The sequence below is a fragment of the Danio rerio genome, chromosome 14, assembly GCF_052040795.2.
Source record: "Danio rerio strain M-AB ecotype USA chromosome 14, GRCz13ab, whole genome shotgun sequence".
In the NCBI taxonomy this organism is placed as follows: domain Eukaryota; kingdom Metazoa; phylum Chordata; class Actinopteri; order Cypriniformes; family Danionidae; genus Danio; species Danio rerio.
Window position 1 is genome coordinate 12,544,683 of NC_141034.1, and position 22,818 is coordinate 12,567,500.

At 37.5% G+C, this 22,818-nt stretch overlaps 1 protein-coding gene across 19 annotated transcripts in view; it reads left to right on the top strand.

Annotated features, from left to right (window-relative positions):
- The window catches only part of frmpd3 (FERM and PDZ domain containing 3), a 195,518-nt gene extending 174,700 nt beyond the window's left edge, over positions 1 to 20,818 (top strand). For 9 of the 19 annotated variants that reach the window (XM_087281000.1, XM_087281006.1, XM_087281002.1 and 6 more), the window contains 10 exons: positions 2,581 to 2,688; positions 5,141 to 5,272; positions 5,689 to 5,808; positions 5,921 to 6,057; positions 6,391 to 6,517; positions 6,806 to 6,895; positions 13,466 to 13,645; positions 13,840 to 13,975; positions 14,550 to 15,395; positions 15,791 to 20,818. In XM_087281000.1, coding sequence (XP_087137126.1) covers positions 2,581 to 2,688; positions 5,141 to 5,272; positions 5,689 to 5,808; positions 5,921 to 6,057; positions 6,391 to 6,517; positions 6,806 to 6,895; positions 13,466 to 13,645; positions 13,840 to 13,975; positions 14,550 to 15,395; positions 15,791 to 18,555 — 4,641 coding nt within the window. In that variant the 3' untranslated portion in view covers positions 18,556 to 20,818. Of the gene's footprint in view, positions 1 to 2,580; positions 2,689 to 5,140; positions 5,273 to 5,688; positions 5,809 to 5,920; positions 6,058 to 6,390; positions 6,518 to 6,805; positions 6,896 to 13,465; positions 13,646 to 13,839; positions 14,438 to 14,549; positions 15,396 to 15,790 lie in introns of those variants that run through there. The other 10 variants (XM_087281013.1, XM_087281010.1, XM_087281008.1 and 7 more) reach the window with 3 other exon arrangements.
- The last annotated feature ends 2,000 nt before the right edge of the window (positions 20,819 to 22,818 follow it).

Consider the following 22,818-nt stretch of genomic DNA (forward strand, 5'->3'; position numbering starts at 1 on the left):
AAATCGCCTCATACCCCCTGGCTACTCCACTGTCAAGGGTGGTGAGAGCAGGAGCGCACAAGGTCTGGGCAGAAAAAGATGCCGGAAGGACAGGGGGTTTGTGAGGCTTTGCATTCTTTTTGACCCCCATGTAACACCCATCTAGGCTGTCCAGCCGCGGAGCTGGGAGACAAGCCATGTCCAGTCCTACGGCTGAAGCAGCCCAGGATAACACAGCTAGCAAGTCCAATTCTTAATCTGGAGCCTCGCTAACAACCCAGAGGGTGGCAGCAGGTCCTGATCATCATCAGAGCATGATGGCCCGCCCTCAGGTGTCATCTAATGAGAGCGCAGTCATCCTTGAGGATGAACCGGCGTTCTCGAAGCTTGGACAAAGCACACTGATCAGGAGTAAGAGGTCCGTGGGTCCAAAGGCAACGGATTAGCCCCCACTGTAATCCTCAGACCTGCCCGTGCGCTAACTGACTTGTGGGGAGCAAGAGGAGTAGCACACCCTAATGCTAGAGTATGCCGCAACCTCAGCTGCGCAACAGTCAAGCTCTCGCAATGAGGGCAAGAACTGTCCACGAGCACCGCCTCAACATTCTTTTAAAGAAATTGCTCTTTTAAAGACCAGTGAAATGCCAGGGGACGGGAAAGGAGCCCAGTTCGACCGCAGCTGTTGCGTCTTCACTTGCACTGGTTAGGAAACTGGTTTCTTCTGGAAATCAGGATGCAGATAGCAGCTCTTTAGTCTCAATAAGAGGTATGAAGCAAAGAATCCGATGCTCACTCCACGGACACCAGCTGATATGTTTAACTAATGACTAATCACTGGCATCTGCAGAGCCAAGCTTATTCATTGGCCTTTTTTCTTTCTCTTTAGAGTGCTTGGCTGTTACCAGACGCACATTGTAGTTTCCATGAAGGGAAACTTGATTTCTATTTGATCATTTGGAAAAGTGGCAGAAGGTAGATTTTTCAGATAAATCATCTGTTCTACTAAAACCTACTGGAACCCGCATTTACCCTAAGATTCGTATAGAAATCAATCAAGTTTGGTGAAGGAAAAATCATGGTTTGGGGTAACATTCAGTATGGGGGCATTTGAGAGATCTGCAGAGTGGATGGCAACATCAGCAACCTGAGGTATTAAGACATTTGTGCTGCCCATTACATTACAAACAACAGGAGAGGGCATTTTTTAGCAGGATAGCAATCCTTTTCATATTTCAGCCTCCAGATCAAAGTACCTGTGAGCAAAGAAAGTCAAGGTGCTCCAGGATTGGCCGCCCAATCACCAGAAATGAACATAGTTGAGAATGTCTTGGGTAAGATGAAGTAGAAGGCATTGAAGATTGTCATTAGAAATTGTCATTCCAGATGACCTTAATAATAAACTATTTGAGTTAAGACTATTATTTGTTGTTCCATAAACTTGGACAGGGAACAAGACTTTTGTTAGTTTGTATATGTGGCATAGCAAATAGAAATACCAATCAAATTTTCAGTTATTGATTAATTATTGTTTTACATTTTCAGTTACAAAAATAAATTAAGAGAGTTTGACAAATCAGCCTTACCAACACCTTGCTTTTATATTTTGACTTTAGCAGCAGATGTCGAGGTTACATGGCAAAACAATAATGTCATTGGATGTTCAGTGGAACCCCTAAATATTGACTGTACCAGGGCTATGGCATTTACCTTTATGGTTTGTTGGTTGATTGGTGGAAAACTGGACCCACAGCTCTGTATCATTAGTTTCCGAGGCACTGTAGAAGTCTTGAGTCTTGAGATAAAATAAAAAAAAATAGTTAAAGCAGTAGAGCATATTCAGCTATAGAACTTATTTTTGGAAGTTGAGTCATGATCATAATTTTAAAAAATCCTTCTAGTATTTCAAAAGGATTCAGGAGACTTTCAAAAACAGCTAAATATTTTAAACACAGTTAACCATTTACATTTTTTTAGTATTTGCTGTTTGTTGGCTGCTTGGTCATCTAAAGAGTTTCAGTCAGTCTTCCATAGTAGTTGGGTTTTGAACTATAAAAAATTATAATAACCTGTTCAGCCTTAACAATACTAAGTATATCCTTGTATTTTTTTTTAGGAAATAAAGCAGATTTCTTGAAGATTTCTGTTTAATTCAGTGCTTGTGTTCAATTGGTTTACATTCAGATGACTTATGAGTTGCATATAGAAAGATGAACCTGACACTAACTTCTATTTAGTCATACAAAAAAAAAAAAAAGGTATGAGAGCTGTCACTGTGGTGGTACCTTTTTAAAAGTTTCACGTATGTAACGAGTTCATATTGTTACCTCAAAGGTACTTATTAGTACTTTTAAATTTCAAGTCGTACTATTTTTTGGTAATTGTATAATACTGTATGTCTAAAGAAAACATTTCCAATCAATTTGAACTGTTTCTTATAACCTTGTAATAATTATTTTAGATTTAATTACCTTTTTCCTTTAGGATTTTCATACAATTACATTTTTGTTTTTGTATTATCTGTATTTGTTTTCCCATTCATATCTTATACAAGGTTCCCTGACTGTGTTTACTCTATTTTCTTCCCTTTGTTTATCTTATTAGACCATGCTTAAAGACGACTCTCTGCTTCTGATACCAAATGTGTTGAAGGTGTTTCTTGAAAATGGACAGATCAAATCCTTTACATTTGACAGCCGCACCACTGTTAGGGTAAGTGTTATGGGGAAAATTCTACATTTTACTGTAAACACACATTTTCTCTAAATGTGCATAGTTTTTTATTGATTTATTATCGCTGTTATCGTTTTCTCATGTGGTGTCAGAATGAGGCATTGCCCCTCCCCACTTAGGCCCTGTTTACACTAATGCGTTTTAGTTTGAAAACGCATAAGTTTTGTTGGTTACGCCATCCGTCCACACTACGCCTGAGTTTTCGAGCGACGAAAACGGAGCACTTTAAAAACGCTGGAGAGGCTGTTATCATAACGCTGCTGCTCCGTTTTAGCGTGGATGGGGAAAAACGGAGACATCTGAAAATGGAGGCGGGGCTGCCGACATTCGCTAGCTGATTGGGGCTTTTGTGTCTTTGCATATCCTTCCCTTATTCGTCAAGCCCCTATAACATGACTATAACACATGGCTTTAACGCTACCGGAAGACAACAGACCAGCCTTCACTGTAAACAACAACATGGACATAGAAATGGGAGCGTTGTTTGCACTATTGTCGATTTTAGGCGCCATTGTGCAGTTAAACGCTATCTTTTTTACTACAGCAGCGGCATATATTCGCTAGAATGCGCGTGCCCAGAGTGCGCGAATGGTCACGTGATATACGTTTTTGGTGGCGTAGTGTGGACGGAGATATGTTCAGAAATGCTAGGTGAAATACTAGTGTGGACGCGGATCGTTTTTGATCTAAAATGCCGTTTTCAAACTAAAACGCACTAGTGTAAACAGGGCCTTAGCAACCTCAAACCAATAAATGGTTTAGCTAAATATCAAGTACTGTTATGGCAGCAATTGAAATTCTTTGCAGTCATTGGCTGTTTACTACTGAAGAAAAAAGTCTTACAAACTAAATTTTGGAATTTTACATAATGGCCAAATTTGCCTGATATCACCCTACTAGACAAGGTTGTCCTCTATCTCCTTTATTGTTTGCTATTTTTATTCGGCCATTGGCAGTGATGGTTAATGCATCAGTGTTGTAATAAATTAAAATATAATCTGTTAAATAGACTTTAGCATTCATTTAGTTATTTAAGCGTAAAAGAAGATGAAAAGTCATTTAAATGCAAGTACGGTCAGTATCAACAGGTGAGGACAGAAACTCCATTAAAAAAACTGTGGAAAAATATGATTTCCTATTTTAAAAACATGCTGCAGTACAACGGATTTTAACGCAATGCTTCTTGTACATTCTGAGACTTACTTTATATTGTATAGGCAGTGAAGATCATTGAAGTTCACTAAAAGAAAACAGACACTTCAACATTGGAAAACTTCTAAGCTTCTAAACATTGATTATTGGATGAATTTGGTATTAGAGCATATGGTAGTGGAAAGGTTGGCTGCTTCAGACTGGAAAAGTATTAGAGCTTATAAGAAACAATGGTCACCTTTTATAATTTACCAATTACCTGACATAACTCATAGACCTGACTGAAAGGGAACTGGTAAACACAAGTAGCCAACAAACAAACTTTTGCCATTCTGGTTTTAGCTGTCTCTCTCGAATTCCGGAACATCTTGTGTTGTTTATTAGTTTAATTTTAGATGCATTCAATTAGTTTTTTTCCATTTGAGGCTCATTTTAATAAAAATGGTTTGTTTTAAAGCTGTAATTAGTTAGTTAGTTAGTTAGTTAGTTAGTTAGTTAGTTACCCACAAAACAGCATCTTTGATTATATGGCCATGCTGTGTTTAGTTTTGGGTAAATCCTGTCTGGTTTACCACATCAGATTCAGAGAGTACAAATTTTCTGCTCATTTTGAAGGTGCAGATGTCTAGTTGGTATTTTCAGCCAGGAAGGAAGATAATTGTGTTATATATTAATTAACTAAATTAAATGAAGTAGTATTTACCTTTACCACATTTCATTTCACAGCGTGATTTACATTTCTCACAGTGATTTCTGACATGATATCTTCGGTTTTTGCTCAATATCCCCAAACATGTCATCTCAGACCTGATGACAGAAACACTGTTACTTCAAACACATGTGATGTCTTACTCTATATGGTGGGTCAATGTGCTCCAGACAAGCATACGCTGACGCTTCAGTACAGTAATTAATTACAGCTTTAGTTTTAGTGACATGGAAACCTTATATATCTAGAGTTCTTTTCAGAAGCAAAGCCTAGTCTGTAAAATATGTCTCATTAATTTGTCTCTAATGACAGATATTTTGAGCAGGATCCAAGCAGTTAATAGTGTTGATTTTGGTACTTTATCAGCTATGGAAATGTCACACCTGTTGTTTATGCACTGATGATGCTATTGCTTTCCACTACTGTCTATTAATTTTGTACAGCAATGTTAGAAATATTGTGATACAGCAGAATTAATTAGGCTTTAGGAAGCTAAAATAACACCTAACATTAGAATTCTAAGATGTCATTGTTACTACTGAAGAACTTATGCTTTTTTCTATTGCATAGGACGTGATTTCATCACTGCAGGATCGCCTCTCTCTACGCTACATTGAGCATTTTGCTTTGGTGTTGGAGTCTGGTGGACTGGCTCAGAATCAGAGGCTGCATCTACTCCAGGAAAACCAGCCACTGTCTCATGTAAATGACACTAAAAAAACATGAATAATGCATTAGTTTTACTCTAGTCAAACAGTTAAAAATTTGCCTTAAATGTGGGTTACTCCTATAGAAATGTGACAGATAACTAAGAATCACTTATTGGTTTGTAGAATTCATATAAAATACATTTAACAATAGTAGTATTAATATGCTAATCTGACTTAAATCTATATTTTTCTGATATTTCAACCAATTTAAGAACATCTGACCATCCATAATAAATTGCTAAATACTCTGTACTCAATTTCTAGTGACAGGAATTACTTTATCGGTTTAATAATTCTAAATCCCTACATGTTGCTTATTTTAAGAACTGTGAAAGCCTGAAAATATGATTGCATTTGGTTTGTCAGCTAGTATTTTGTATTCATTTTTATTTTTTTTTCTATTTTCAGGTAGTCCATAGGACTTACTTCCAAGGAATGAAGTGTCTTTTCCGTATCTGCTTCTTCCCAAAGGACCCCTCTGATTTGTTAAGGAGAGACCCTGCTGCATTCGAGTACCTCTACATACAGGTGTATTAAGTCATGATTGTTCATGTACGAAGAAATGTATGTTCAGTTCACATGACTAGTTTAATGCTAGCATAAAGCCTCTTGATCTATTATTTGTTCTGAAATCCCAAAGAGCCGCAATGACGTCATTAAAGAGCGATTTGGAATGGACTGGAAGTTTGATGTCACACTTAGGTTGGCAGCCCTTCACATCTACATCACTGTGTCAATTGCGAGACCTAATCAGAAGATCTCTCTAAAGCATGTTGAGTAAGTCTTTGTGTTTTTTAAAAAAAAGAGAATTTCTTTCATCCTCAGCTTTAAATACTGAAATATTTTGTCTTAATTGTTCACAAAACAGATGTTTGTTGTGAACCAAAGGGCTAAATAATATGTGTTTAATAATTGAAAGATAATGCATCTGTCAACAGTAAAATATTTGCAGCATTATGTATGTTTTTATTAACAAAATACCCAATATATATATATATATATATATATATCCACCAGTGGCATGTCACCTGTAAAAACATCTAAGAGTACTATAAGGTCTTTGAGATGTTTAAATGTGCTTTGAAGATTAAACCTTGTCATTTTCTTTAGGAAAGAATGGGGCTTAGAACCTTTCCTTCCTTTGGCTTTGTTGCCAACCATCAAGGAAAAAAATGTCTGCAAGACTCTCTCACAGCTTTTGAAGACATATCAGCATCCCCCACCAGCTGGTAATAAGGTATACCTGTTTGCTAAGAATACTTTAAATTGAAGTCATTCTCCTCAAATGCGATGAAGAAATCATTTTTCTCTTAAATTTGCATTGTGGTTTTTCATATTTATGTGCTATATGTATGCCTTTGTTTGATGTAAAAGCTGGAGGAATATGCAAAACAGTTCAAATAATGTATCTGTACTAAACACTTGTAGCCCTATCAGAAAGGATAGTAGCAAAACATTGCCATCTGCTGGCCAGAATATTACTCACAAGTTATAGTTTTCTCTTTATCCATGTGTTTCTATGCAGGTTTCTCCTCTTCAAGGAAAACTACAATACATGCGTGTCTTGAATGACCTTCCACCATTTGGAGGCTTCTTGTTTCACACAGTTGGCTTGGTAAAAAAAATTGAGATTCTGTACGAATAATGAAGACATTACATTGTTTGCATTTATCATACGTCAACTCCCTTGTTTTTTTTCCCTGTATTTTACCATTCTACCCCATTATATGTTTAAATATGTTCCAGTGTTCTGTGTTTAAACTTTTGATGAAAGGTGTCAGTAACTTCTACACAGAGCTAAACCTCCCTATATAGAACCACTGAACCACTTAGGGGCCCCCTCTGCTCCCAAATAATAACATATATACAGTCTGTATTTACAGAAATTTCCAATGACAGTGGCCGTATGCTCTTAAGCAGGTCGCACACCAGAAGCGCCGCTCGGTGCCTTGACACGGCGCGCACATGACAGTTTAAAGTATCACACACCTGGGGCCTCATGTACGAAGACTTGCGTGGAAATCTTACTAAAACATTGCGTACGCACAAAGCTGTAAATGTGCGTACGCAGAAAAAAATTCAGATGTATGAAACACTGCGTACGCCGAATCTCACGCATATTCTTTTGTACATCTGAATGAACGTGAAACTGAGCGCAACATGCACGAGCACAAAACCCCTCCCTGCCTCCTCCCCCGTATGAATATGCTAATGACTATGCTAATGGCAAAACCCAACGAAAAAGCAACGGCAAAATCAAGCAAAAAGAGAAACTTTGAACAGAATGTGAAATGGAGGTGCTGCTTTCGGAGGTAGACCGGAGGAAAACGGTGTTATTTGCAAGTTTGTTCTCCGGAATTAACAACAAAAGAAAAAAATAGAGTGGGAGAGTTTAACTGATACGGTTAACACAGTTGGGTCTGAACATCGCACTGAGTGCATTTAAAAAAGAAATAGTGTGGTTTATATCTGTAAAATGTTGCAGTACCCTTCGCAGTCTCAGTGGCGCACCTCATAAGAAGCATATGATTATGTATTGACACGTTCGAGCATAAACTCGGCTCGAATCCAGCGTCTGATGAATTCATTCTTCTTTTTTTTCCCGCTACATATCAGATTTTGCCCACTATTTATCACGAGAAAGACAAGTAGGAATCATTAATAAGTTTGTGCATCATATTTTATTTGCACATTTATTGAATGGAAATGTTTCTGATTCACGCATGCAAATTTATCTTCAGATAGTGTCTTTATAGCAATGTGTGTGCGGTAGATCGCTCAGATTACATTGGGAAAACAGGCGACCGCTGCAAATTGTGCTTTAATGTTTAGCTGGTCAACTGTATGGTATGGAAATCTTACATACCTACTATATGAACCCGTCTCATACAGCTGCCATTGCAAGGATCAGACACTTTGTAGAGAAGAATTTAACACAACTGCCTCTAGGAGTCACCAATGGAAATAAAACAGACACGCACAAAAAATGTGCGTACGCCTGCCAGAAAGCTGCCGTGAACCTGCGCAAATTCCCACGTTCAGTTCATTGTTAGTAAATCCAAACGTGAGCGATTCTGAGCGTGAAACCTGGCGTACGCAAAGTTTTTGTGCGTACGCAGCGTTGATACATGAGGCCCCAGATGCGCACATTCGAATGATATTTAACATGAAATTAATCAGATGGCGCTCTGTGGCGCGGCTGAAAAATGAACTGCGTCGCCGACTTGCGGCACCGGTGTGTGTATCCTGAAAGAAACCTATGTTTAGAATTCTACAATGCATGGCGCTGCGCTGCATGGCACTTCTGGTGTGCGACCTGCTTTAGGATCCCCCCCACTTTTCGTTTATTTCATCAGATACTCCCCCCTTCCCCCACCCCACTCTTCACTTCATGATCGATTAAAACAAAGTTCAAAATGAGTAAACTCTCCAAAAGCCAAAGCTAACGAGACAAATATTGCTTGCCTACACTGGGTGGAAACTGCAGTCTCAGCACTTGAGCGGGGGCAACTCCAGGCCCAGCCTGTGGCTGCGCAGCCTCCTCACATGGAACCGCTACCATTCAAGGTGTTTTAAACTATTTTATCAGACAGACTGGCACAAATAAGCAGACATACCACCCTTCCAAAAGAGTTCGAGACTGGTTTTGAAGCACTTCCCCTGAGATGTTATTCGTTATTCTTGTATATCTATTAGATAACTGACCAACAAAAAATATATACAATGATGTACTTTCATTTTCTCGGTCTCACTCGCAGCTATGCCCTTAAATAATGCTGCCTTTGATTGCAAGCATCAGTGTTTTCTTGAGATTGAAATAAGAATGGCGACGCAGTGGCACAGTAGGTATGCTGTGGCCTCACAGCAAGAAGGCTGCTGGGTCACTGGTTCGAACCTCGGCTCAGTTGGCGTTTCTGTGTGGAGTTTGCATGTTCTCCCATGCAAGAGAACATGTTTCTCTTGCATAAAAAACCTCCAAGTTTTTAGGAGTCAACTCTTTATTTTGGAGTCAGCAGAATTGACTCTTTGACTCCATTTACTTTCACTTCAAAGAGAGCAAGGATTAAACATATCTTTTAAAATTTTAAATGTCTAATTTCGATAGCTTAAATTATGATGTGCACATCCATTACTTCCAAATGTTTATAATGTTTGTAATAAAGCTCATGGCACCATCAGGAAGGACATGGTGATCTAATGAACATAATTCATTGATTTTCTTTTCGGCTTAGTCCCTTTATTAATCTGGAGTTGCCACAGCAAAATGAACCGCTAACTTATCCAGCACAGGTATTACACAGAGGATGGCCTTCCAGCTGCAAGCCATCACTGGGAAACATCCATACACACTCATTTACACACATATGGGTAATTCTTCAACTACGGGCACTTTTATGTCCTTTTATCATATATCCAAATATATATATAATTTTGTTCAAATTCCTCTTTCTTTGTTAAGCTAACAATACAACATACTTTTAAAAAATTTACTACCTTTCCATTTTATATTTTTCATATTATTCAACCTCTTTTTATGTCAATATCACTGTTTTCACCTTGTCGCACACGAGTTTTTAAACTTCAACAATAAAAATAACATTTTAAAATATTATTTATCTGGTATCTATTAATGTATCCTAATTAAGCACAAGTAAAATAATTTAAATATTTTATAGTTATTAATGTGAGACTAATATCAATATTATTTTTTATACAAAATATAGCTGTCGCACAATATCATTGTCATTTCCACCACAACACTATAATGTTGCTTTAAAAAGTTTGTGTGAAAGATTATTGAGGTGGTTTCTATGAAAATGAATAGTGGCATCTGAGAACATGTTCAAGATGGAGGGAATTAAAATTTTTATCAACAACACTTGAAGAATCAAGGTAAATATTGCTTGATGAGGAAATACATTTATTCTACGTCATTTCCAAACATGTTGTACCTTCAAAGGTGTTTTTAAAAACCAAACAAAATGAAGGTAAATAAGAGTGTTTTGTATACATGAAAGGCTAGTATCAATGCAAAGCTAATCGGTGAAGCTATTTTTCAAATGTCCACCACTTTCATTTTCATTCACAATGTATAAGTGCATTCACAGGCATACATAGGTGTATTCACAATGTATAGGTTCGTGCTCTTTTTGATATACAAATTCAGTTTAATTATTTTCTAATAAGCTCTAAACCAAATTAATATTAAATTTTAGAGTGTGCCAGGTGTACAATTCAGCATAAAACTAATTTATTTCATTGACAAATGTATAATTATTATATATTGTGGAAAGATTGGTTAAACTAGATACAGAAATGATCTTAGACAATGTTTGACTGCCATCATTTATTTCATTTTGAAATAAAAGCTGTATATTGAGATGTGGTGGAGTTGACATTTGTTTAGTTCACAATGGAAAAAAAATGTTTCTCTTCTTATCTAAGTTTGTCTTCTTACAGATCTTAAAACTACACAAACTGTATAAACTTATGAGGCTGTTACGTTCATTTTGAATAAGTTTTTTTTTTTCGCAACAAGTCTAAAAGTGCCTGTAGTTGAAAAATGGCCCATACACTACAGACAATTTAGCTTACCCAATTCACCTATACCACATGTCTTTGGACTTGTGGGGGAAACCGGAGCACCCAGAGGACACGAGGAGAACATGCAAACTCCACTGCACCACCGTCCAGCCTAATGAACTTAATAATCCAATAAATTTAATAATGAAAATTAACAAAATACAAATGGGCAGAGGCCAAATGGGCAAAAGCAAAACCAATATAAAGTGTCCAAACCTGTTCCTCTCATCCTCCACTGCTGTCTCTCCTCCTTTTAAGTTTTCAGCGCTTCTCTGTAACACTCAAGAGTTAACCACCACCAGCCTTGTTCTGCTCTCATGGCTCTCAGCCCCGCCTCACTCGCTACAATGTTCTATAGAAAATTGCCTAGTCATGGAGACAGAGAGGTAAAATGTTCTATTATTATTGAAATATTTAATGAAAAGAAAAAGTGTACCAATTAATAAACACATAAGAGAAATGTGAATCAGGTCTACAGACAAAGCTTTTAAAATCATAAAATACATATCTTCTTAATATAGCCTAAATATTTTATTCTTGAATATTGGTAACAGAAATCACCTGAATGATTAAATGATACTAATCATACTGGTGTAGAGCCACGGTCACAGTGCACTTTTCACTATTTATATGCATGCGAATCATGCGAGATCAGAAATGCAAGCTTGTGCGACAAGTTTCGCAGTTAGCTGCGTTGCAAAGTTCAAGCTTGGTAAACTGTGACCTGCAAAATTGCATTACGTGATTGCATCAGACCAATCGAAGATCGAAACATGACCTCTCTGTAATATGATCTCTCAGAAATTTTAAATATGGACCAATTGCTCACTTTTTTAAATGTCTAATCATCTTGTTTGATCCCGCCCCTTTTCGCAGCGCCTTATGACAGAATTTTGCATGCTCAAATTCTAGTGTGACTGCAGCAAAGGTCTAGTGAACAGGCAGGCAGGGCAACTTAATTTCCCAATTTCAAGAATTTCTTGCCCCCAACTTTGTAGGAACAGTTTGAGGGAGGCCCCTTTCTGTTTCAACATAACTGCACATCCATGTACAAAGCAAGATTCAAAAAGACATGGATGAGCAAGTTCAACATTGATGTTGTAAACATAGATGTTGTGGCTTAACATGAAAGAATATTTTAGGATGAATTAGAGTAGTCATTGCCAGCCAGGTCTTCTCATCCAACAACAGTGCGATCTCATAAATGCTCTTCTAGAAGAATGTTAAAAAAATGCTCTAAACCTTGTGGAAAGCCTTCCAAGAAGAGTTGAAGCTGGTATAGCTGTAAAGGATAGGTACTGCAATGGGTATGTCAGTAATTCCTGTGCATATAAAAGTAAGATAAATAAGTTGTAGAAATAATTGTGGCTGGTGTGATGGCTGAGCCTGTTTCTTAAAGCACAAAATGCCAATCTGTGTTGGGTTCCTAAAACAGCTAACCATAAATCATCCGTCACTGCCAATTATTACTGGAGTGTACCCCTTAGGTTCTTGCACCCCTTGATGAAACCCCTATGTCCTGGGTCACCAGACCGTCTTTCAACATTATAATTACCCACCAAATCTTACAAAAAAAGTCACTTATTCGTTTCTGAAGAAGAACATGTCCCCAGCCCTCGACCCAGATATTTTTAAAAAGACAAGATCTAAAGAGCTCATTTCTCAAAAAAAGAAAAGTAAAATGTAGTTGTATGTTATCAATTGGTTTATTCAGTGTCTTGATAAATTGGTTCTGTTCTTAAAAATCAAGGAGAGCATACAAAATGTTAGATTTAGTTCAATTAATTGTAGGGTATAATCATGTTTCAACACATTGTTTAAATTAAATGTATAGTTTTTCTCATCCTAAAGATGAGACCAGGTTAGTCTTAAATTCACTAAGAAATAAATAAAAAATCTTTTTAAAAGGGGTGAGTTAATTTATACTGGGTATTGTATTGTATTGTATTTATACTTCATAAAACTTCCCATTTTCTTTTCTACTAAAAGAGGATGAGAAGCAATCAGCCACTACTCTATTGGTCGGACCAAGCCATGGCATCAGTCATGTGAAAAAAAAAGCAAAAGCAAAACCAATATAAAGTGTGCAAGCCTGGTCCTCTGTCATCCTCCACTGCTGTCTCTCCTCCTTTTAAGTTTTCAGAGCTCCTCTGTAACATTCGAGACAGTTAACCACCACCAGCCTTGTTCTGCTGGTGGTGTCCCCAGACTTCAACCCAACAACACTTTTAGGGAGTTTTGAAAAGACTAGATGACTATTGTTCTCCATCCAAGATCTGAAAAGTTAATTCTTAAAAAAGAAAAATTTCGTTGTATGTTACCAATTGGTTAGTTAGTGTCTTGAAGAATTGGTTCTGTTCTTAAAAATCAAGAAGACCATACAAAATGTCAGATTTAGTTCAGTTGGTTGTAGGATATAATCATTTTTCAACACATTATTTTAATTAAATTTATTGTTTTTTTTCTCATCCTAAAGATGAGACCAGGTTAGTCTTAAATTCACTAAGAAATAAATAAAAAATCTTTTTAAAAGGGGTGAATTATTTATACTGGGCAATATCTATTTATACTAAAATTTCTCATTTTCTTTTTCTACTAAAAGGATGAGAAGCAATCAGCCACTACCCTGTTGGTCGGACCACGCCATGGCATCAGTCATGTGATCGACCTGAAGAACAACCTAACAACTGTCTTAGCAGAGTTCAGCCGTGTTGCCAAAGTCCAGCTGTTTAGAGAGCATCATGGAGTAGCCCGGGTCGAGGTTGTTATTCTGGACGCAAAGGTATGGGGGAAAATGCTCTCCAACAAGATCTTTCAAACACACCAGCAGAATACTTTTTATCACAGTAACTTCTAACTTAAGCCTACCAACCACCTCGCCCTTCACCTCTATGTTTTAAATATAATACATTCATTGGAATATATACTATTGCAAACTATGCTCCAATGCTTTTTATGTTATACTATTTATTGCAGCCCTTGGTCTTGTTAATGGAGTGGCCAGATGCATCAAACTTTGCCTGTTTGATCTCTGGCTATTACAAGCTATTTGTGGACCCTAAAAGGACTATCTACTGCAGGATACCTGGTCAGCCTTATGTGATCAAGGCAGGTATGTTAGAAATGGTATACAGTTATGCAAAGATATTATAGTTGCAATTTCATTAAATACAATAAAATTCATTGCATGTAACTGTACATTTCCATCTTTCATTGACCTGCTGAACTAACATGTGTTGTGTTACATATGCAGTTTGGGACAAATAAAAACAAAACAGAGGTAATAGAGGTAGATCTAAATATATTTGAAATTAACCTTGTTTTTTGTAATAGACAGAAAAATAAATCAACCAATCATGAAATCAATTCATAAGCTTGCTTTAAAAGAGAAATCTAAGTTATTTATCTCAATCTTCAGGTGGAACCAATGTAAGTGATTGTAACTGAAATGCTAATCAGAATGATTTAATGTTTCTGGAAGTTTTTTATATTTTGCATTGCTTTGCTAAACCATCCATTGGATTTTTACATCTGTGGTCTGCCAACGAAAAAGCATATCATCACATCCCACAAGGTTATTTTCCATCTCTGAAAACTATTCAACAGATTCACCTTTGTCATCTGGACTCATTCCCATGAATCATGTTTTCTACACGTTCAACCTCTCAGACACTTCTGTCATTTAGATTGCAGAAGCTCCCATGCCCAAACCCGTTCTGGAGCCACTGTGTTAAGTGGAAGTGCTCGGGAAGAGCGAGAGACATCGTCCAGAGAGACAACACAGAAGACATCAGCATCGCCCATACCTCAGCACCTTGGCCTATGCCACATTCATTTGAAAGAGCAACAACAGCTGCAAGAGTTTCAGATACAAGCTGAACAGGAACTTGACGTTAACGAGAACCTCATTTCGCAGGTGCAGAGTCGCTCACGAACAAAGTCTGACCCCACTTTAAAGAGCACTGAATCTGTGGCTGAACACGATGGACCCACTGAGGAGAGCTCGAGCTTCAGGAACAGAGCAAAAACACTGGAGCCCTCACAAAAGTTTTTTTGTGAATTTTGCAAGGCAAAACTCCAAGCTGAAGGTATAATCCAAAAAACTGGGGAGACTGGAAGACTCATTTTGCAGCAGTGCACAAATGCATGTTCTTCTCGTGAAGGAGGGGCTGTTGACCTCATTGCCTTACCACTACCTGGGAATGAGGAAGATGAGGAGATAGAGGATGGAGGAGGAAAACTGCAACCCCCCACTCATGCTGCAATTGCAGCACCACCCCCAGGGTTTCGTGATAACAGCTCTGATGAAGATGATCCGAAAAAGGGTCGGAAAGGAATCAAAGCCTCCACTGCTGTGGCACAGGGTCAAGATGAAGTTCCGGTAACACTGATTGATAATGTGACAACAAGAACAGTTCAAGACCATGCTCAGGAGTTAGATGATGCATTAGTATCTACCCTACAGGCGCTGGAAGCACTAGCTGCATCGGAGGATTACCCACACCATCAACAGCAGACACCACAGACAACAGGTGGCCATGTGTACTAATAAAAGTGCTGGTTCTTTAACATGTCAAAAAGTAAATAAATATTTTTAAAGAAATGTGTAAAACCATAAAATAGTCACAGAAGTAAATAAATTTTTTAAAAATGGTGGATTGAGCATTTATTTTGACAAGCTACCTTCAACTTATAGTAGTTTAACATATCAAGTTAGAAGGTCCCAAAACTAGTTTTAGTGTAATGTTGCCTACTTAACAAAATAACAAACATGATAAGAAGTTTATATCATTAACTTATTTAAAATAGTTTTTTTTTTTTGTTTGAATGTCTCTCTATACTTTTTGTTTACCTGAAGTAACTGTACTTATGCAATTTCTTACAAATATGCTTGTGTTTGTGTGTGTGTGTGTGTGTGTGTTTACAGGGTTGATTGTACTGGCTGCCATAACTCCTGAATCATCTCTAGACTCTGGACATGAGACAAATTCATCAGAGTTAACTGATGTGTCGGAGATGGTGTCTGCAATGAAGCAACATCAGAACCAGGCCTATTTACTAGCCCACCACATCAACAAAGAGCGACTTTTCAGTCGACGAGATTTCCCCTTGACAATCCCTGGCTGTACAACACAAGCTATTGGTGGAGGGGCTTTTTCAATGAGTCAGATCCGTGGCAGCTGTCCACCAAAGCCTGTAATTTTAAGTAAGACCTTGCCCCTAAAAATATCTCCAAATAAAGAAATTAGTCACTCTGATAAGTCTGCTGAGTGGGGCAAAAGCCATGAAGCCAACGGTGAGAAGGATATAGAAATAACTGAAAAGGGCCTTGTCACAGAATGCTTGGAAGAATCGAAACTGCAAATTTCTGAGGAACTTAAAGCACCAGAACATGGGAGTGCTCCCCAAGTCAACACAGAACTACTTCTCGCTAATGAAGAAAAACCAAGCACCATTACCTCAGAAGGTGCACAGGAAGAAGACTCTTGTGCAAAAACCCTTGAAACTACTAGTATAGCCTTACCTGTTCTCTTGCCTGTGGATAGAACTACATCTGCAAAGATTTGTTCAACAAATAGGTGCCAAGATGCCAAGAATGCCTCAAGTGAGACCACTAAGCCTTCAAGTTCAAAAGGCCTTCTACCAACAGCTGACTTATTCTGCACATGTCCAATACGACCAGAGCCTGGCCCACAGGTGCGTCTGAAAGATCCACAGGTTCAAAAACTGGTAGTGTTTCACTCACTGTCTCCCACAGATGATGAGCGTCTCCATGCTAAAGGACTTCAGTTAGCTAAAGAGGACACTGCAAAGACATCTGATGCAAGCTTAGTGACGCCCAACACCCTGCCTTCTACTAAGTACTCACCAGTTATGTCTGCTAAAGTAGAAAAAAAAGAGATGTCAGAGGCAAAGGCAGAGAACTCCCAGAGTAAATCCCCTGTGGAAATACAGAAAGTTGCTAAAAGTTTACCTGTTAATGTAGACCCAACACATATGTTGAGTTGTGTGGAAAAGGGTGCAACGATCCCAGGTGCTGAGTATAAGAAACAGGCAAATAACAAAGGCAAATCTCAGCGAAGTACTCCATTCCTAAGTTTTAGGAACTTAATTTCAGCCACTTTTCCTGCACGTTTGCGCAGAGAAACAGATGAGCGTCGTGCACAACTTCAAAAGGTCAGGCAGTATGAGCTAGAGTTCCTAGAGGAGCTTCTAAAACCTAAAACATCACAAGGAGAGTTCTTGCCACAGGGATCTTCTCCTGTTCCTTCATTTACCCCATGTGCCTGCCAGCTGCGCACAAGTCCTGTACAAAAAGTTCCTGGGATCTCAAGAGAACAGAGGCGCAGTTGTGATTGTAAAAGAATGTGCCGTGGAATGCGTCTCCCAGATACAGCTGTTGGTTCTGCAACAGAACAGAGAGGAAGAGAACGGGCAATTTCTAAAACACCCCCAGCTATTCCAAAGTCTCCACATACTCCACAAGGTGAATTGCAAAAAAATCAGACTTTAGAAATCAAAACTACTCGAATCCGTTCCACAAGTCTTGAGTCAAGGGAACCCAGAGATATACCAACATCATGCTTGCCCATGTGCACCACCCGTACAGAATCCATAGGTGCACCACATTACAAAAAGCTACAAAGGAGATATAGTATAGGGGAAATCGAAAATAATGGCAGCACCCCCCTGTATGCTGAAGTTAAAACTACAAAAGCAAAGAGCCTTGAGAAAGAAATGGAAAGAGTCAGGGCCACTGGACTTAGACTTCCAACTCCAGTGGAGCCTGTACATACTAAAGATGGGGACGCAAAGAAGATATTTTATATTCAGGGAGAGGAGATCCTTCAGGAAAGTCGTGAGGGTACAGCTGAAGTTCTAGGATTACCAAGTGAGGATACAGAGGACAGAGAAAAATGTTGCTCTTTCTGCTTTTGTTATCGCAAATGTGAGGCTGCTGATGAAAGCAGCGAAAAAGATGAACTCTCTTATTCCATACCCTTACAAGTCTTGCCTGGAATGCATCTAGATTCCAGAACAATGCCAGTGATCAGCAAAACTCTTCAGGTACTTGATGCAGAGGACTGCTGTGGAGAAGAGGAGGTGCAAGAAGAGGAGCCACAAACACAAAGGATTGATCTTCGTGTATGTGGGAACCTGGAAGCTAGCTTGGCAAGAGTAAAATCTTTGCAAGACAAAACATTCTCGTTGCCGGATGGATTCTTAAATGCGCAGCTTGACGCAAATGAGCTGCTCTCAATTTTAAGGCAGTGTGCCAACAGTCCCCAAATAGAGGGTGAACCACGTATCCCTTCTGCAACACTTGCAGAGTACAAGCAAGAACTTGCAGTCCGTTTTAAGGAGTTCAGGGCATCGTGTAGACGAGTGGCAAGTGTTGAGAAAAGTCCCTCGCGAATGCTAAGTGCTGTCACAGCTAGCTTTCAGGTGCTGTGTAACCTTACTCAGACATTCATTCAACTGGTCAGGGGAGTAAGATCTGAAACTCAAAAACTACAGCTTTTACGTAAGGTAGAGGAGGTAGCCGTCAACTACACACTTCTTCTCCGTGCTGCTGAAGAGGCAATGGGACATTCTAGTAGCCTCCCAAATAAAACTGCAAGTCCTCAAGTTCATATATCTATTAATATGGGCTCTCTTAATCGCTCTATCAAAACCTTGCCCAGCAAATAATAACTTTGTGGGGTAAACCAGAAAGACACTCCGGCAGGAATCTCTTTAGATCATTCATTGGTTTACATTTTTTAAATTACCTTTCTGTTCACTGCCTGCTAAATTCTGTAACTGCATATCTATCTACTGTTTTATGTTTATTAAGGTTGTGCAACTTGTACCCTTAAATGATTTTTTGTCATTAATTGTGCACAGATTTGAAGAAAAAAATGTAGAAGTTCAACAGGGCTGTTCACTCTCATGTACTTAGAGAAAGAGTACTAAGAGTACTGTGAAATTGACATTTTTCTATGTTTAGTTGTTCCTATATTTAAATCACAAAATGACTGTATTGGGAAGGGCTAGTGGGGTCGGGGCCTGTCTGGGTTATTTTGTGTCCTAAAAGTGATTTATATAATATAATATAGGGAAAATTATATTACCATTATTAAAATACTATAGAAACATTATAGCTACATAAACTAAAACACATGCCCTGAGAGTGGCAAAAAAAAAAGAAAAAAAAAAGAAAATTTAATGTTTTGTAAATTAGATAGAGAGAGAAACAAATATTTAATAATGTGCTTGTTTTTCAACTTTGTTAGTTGTGACATAAAGTACTCCCTTTTATCAATATCACATTCACGTTGTCTGGATTTGTGTCTCTAACAAGATAGTTGAAGGAAACACTTGCCCTGGAAAGACAATGTAGCAGATTCAAATTCACTGGAATAACATTTGAAAGAATACAATAATTGAGCTGAGAATTTCTCCTTAATGGCGTGTATTGGCAAACAATGGCATTATTTATTTATTTAATTAATTTGATTGTTTATTTGTTAGCATTGGAAAAGTGGATGGGGTTTCTGAAGCCTCATAATTTAGTGCAATCTATAAGCTAATGCTTGTGTATATAAAATAAAGCCGATTTGTTTCCACTTATACCCTAAATACATATACAGGCATCCAGTGTTTCACAACACTTTCAGAAAATTGTTTTGATTTCTATCCTATAATTTGAAATGTCTTATATGTAGAAACCTTTATTTTTGGATTTTCATGTGACGTCATCCATTGTGCACACCTCACACAGAATAGTTTTATATGTATTTTAATAAAACCAACTACTGTCTTACATCTGAAAATGTTTCTGTCTCCTGTTCCAATTTAGTATATAATGCTCTTAAAACCAATACAAGGCCAATCCTGCTTGTGGAGGGCCATTGTCCTGGATACTTTAGCTCCTACCCTTACTAAACACACCTGAACCAGCCAACCAGCTGAATCAGCTAATCAAGGTTTTACTTGGCTTACTAGAAACTTCCAGACAAATGTATTGAAGTGAGCTAAACTCTGCAGGACAGTGAAACTCCAGGATTAGGTTTCGACATCCCTGGTTTAAACAATTAACTTTTTAATGTTCAGGTATATTACATGTTATCTCTACTTTAAAGTAGAGCTAACATAGGTAGGCTCTGTCAATCCAGCAATTGAAAGAACTTTGGATGCTGGCAATAAATGAACATATCACTAAAAGTTCAAGAAGAGTTAAGATGGAATGTATTGCTTTAAAATAGTTCCAAATAAAAGTATAAATATTCTGTGCTCAACTTAGGAAATATATTATCAAAAACTAATTGAGAATAACACCTAATATGATCAAAGATTATTTGTTTGAGTTTTTAAGAGAGAAATCAGAACACGTTTCTCATAATTTATAGTAGTATGTACCAGAGAGAAACAGTTACTATATTTTAGAGTATACTAAAGCATGGAATATTTATTTTTATATAAAAAAAATTACTGTACACAATTTCATCGTGTTTGTACTTTTTTTTCAGACATACATTGTCAAAGTCTAGTTGCATTTCCAAAATGAGATGTCACTGTGCTTCATTTTTACTATATGTGGTCATATTTCTTTGAGTTACTGTCTGTGTTTTTGCTTCACTGTGGTCTTTATGTGTGTAAGGTCATGTTTAAAGCAATAAAGAATATTAAAAGTAGCATTCTGAACTTAGTTTTGGCTGATATCAATTGAATTAACACAAAAAAGAACACTGTGGGAAAAAAAAAGAAGAAAAAGTTTGTTACTCATATATATTGATACTGTCTATACCCTTATCTGTAACATTTTAAAATATACTAGGTTTATTGCTTATTCATAGATTATGAACAGGAGTTGATTCTGTCCAAACATGTACTGTACAAATGGTGATTTCTTCGTTCATTGTCATTGTAACCAGCAAATTATTATTAAATTAAAATGCCTCCTATGTAAAGAGTTAGATGTTTTTATCTTTTTTGTTTTACAAATAACTTGTTAGCCATTCCTTATAAAGTCAAAACCAGCAGTACACAAGGTCAAACATTTAGACTAAAAGTAGAGATAGTTAGATGAAATAGTTTTACTATAAATTAGTTCACGAATAAGACTGAACTGCCATTATCAAGACAAGGCAGATAGCCTAACTCTTCAAGTGAAATGGTAGCAAGATTTTTTTTGTCACAACTTTTTCTGGCACTATTATATTATGTCCTGCTTGTTTTCAATTTTCCTACAATTGGTGACAGATACATTCACAGAATTTGTGCAAAGTCACATCTATTTATTTGTTCGTTTGTTTATTTTACAGACCCTGAAAAAATCAGCATGGCTCCCTATTCTCAGAAATTGAGCACAGTTTGACATTGTCATGACCAGTGAGAAGCTATAATGAAAAGAATGTCTCCTAAATGACTGAGGTGCTCTGTAATTGGATGTTAAAATGTGAAATGAAACTAATGTGGTCAGGCCTACATGGAACTACATTGGTTGTTCCAATTAAAATATCTTTACACTATTTGCATGAACATGAATATTTGCCAATAATTAGAGTCAAGCGTTAAACAGCTCTGTAGTAAAGTCACCTTTATTTCTAAAATGGTTCATACAACCCTAAATCAGAAAAAGTTGGGACAGTATGGAAAACGTAAACAAAAAAAGAAAGTAGTGATTTCTAAATTTACTTTAACTCGTATTTCATTGCAGACAAAACAACAACCATTATTTAATGTACTCCTCGTGATTTTGATTTTGACTTTTTTGTTTTTAAATAAACACGATTTTCTTTAGTATCCCAATTTTGGTTCTTGCAACACATTTGAAAAAAATTGTTTCAGGTGTAATTTTGTCACATACTTCCCGCAAACAAGTCTTAATTCTTTAGGTGGGCAACAGTACGGGTTCACATATTCATACAATGGAGACAGAACGAGCCTGCAGGCCAGTCAAGTACGTGTATCCTCTTTCTCTGCAGCTAGGACTTTGTAATGTGTGCAGAATGTAATTTTGCCTTGTCTTGTTGAAATATGCATGGGTGTCCTGCTGTTGTGCTACAAATTCTCTATGTACTTTTCAGCATTAATGGTGTCATCACAGAAGTGCAAGTTATAGTACCTTTTCCAAGGGCACTGAGACAACCTGATACCATGGCAGACAATGGTGTTTGGACTTTGTTGCTGGTAACAGTGGGGATGATCTTTTTCTTTTTTGGTTTGAAGGACACAGTGTCCATTTCCCCCAAAAAATATACCTGGAATACGGATTTATCTGAAAACAATGCATATTTACACTGTGTGATGGGCCATCCCAGATGCCTTCGAGCCCAGAGAAATTTACGGCACTTCTGGAAACTGTTAGAATAGGGCTTCCTTTTGGCACTGTACAGTTTTAAATGGCATTTGTAAATATACCTACATGTTGTGATACTTGACAAAGGTTTGCCAAAGTAGTCCTGAGCCCATGTTGGGACATCGCTTAGATGAATGATGATTCTTGATGCAGTGCCGCCTGAGGGATCAAAGATCACTGTAGTTCAGCTTAGGCTTGCACCCTTGTCTTTTACGCACTGAAATTCCTCCAGATTCCTTGAATCTTTTAATTATGTTATGCACTGTTGAAGTTGAAATATTCAAATGTCTTTCTATGTTTTGACGAACATTGTTTTTAAACATTTCAATAACTTTCTTGCGTATTTGTTGGCAAAATGGCCATGCTCTGCCCAACTTTGCTCCTAAAGAACTAGATCTTTCTTGGATGCTGCTTTTGAAACAATCATAATAACAATCACATGCTGACATCATCTTTTTCAAATCACATCATTATTTAACCAATTTACCTGTTTACTATTCCTAAATTGCTCCTGTCCCAAGTTTTTTTAGAATGTGTTGCAGGTCTGAACGGCTAAAGGGTGTATATTTACAAATGAAATGAAGTTGACCAGACAAAACATGAAATATTTT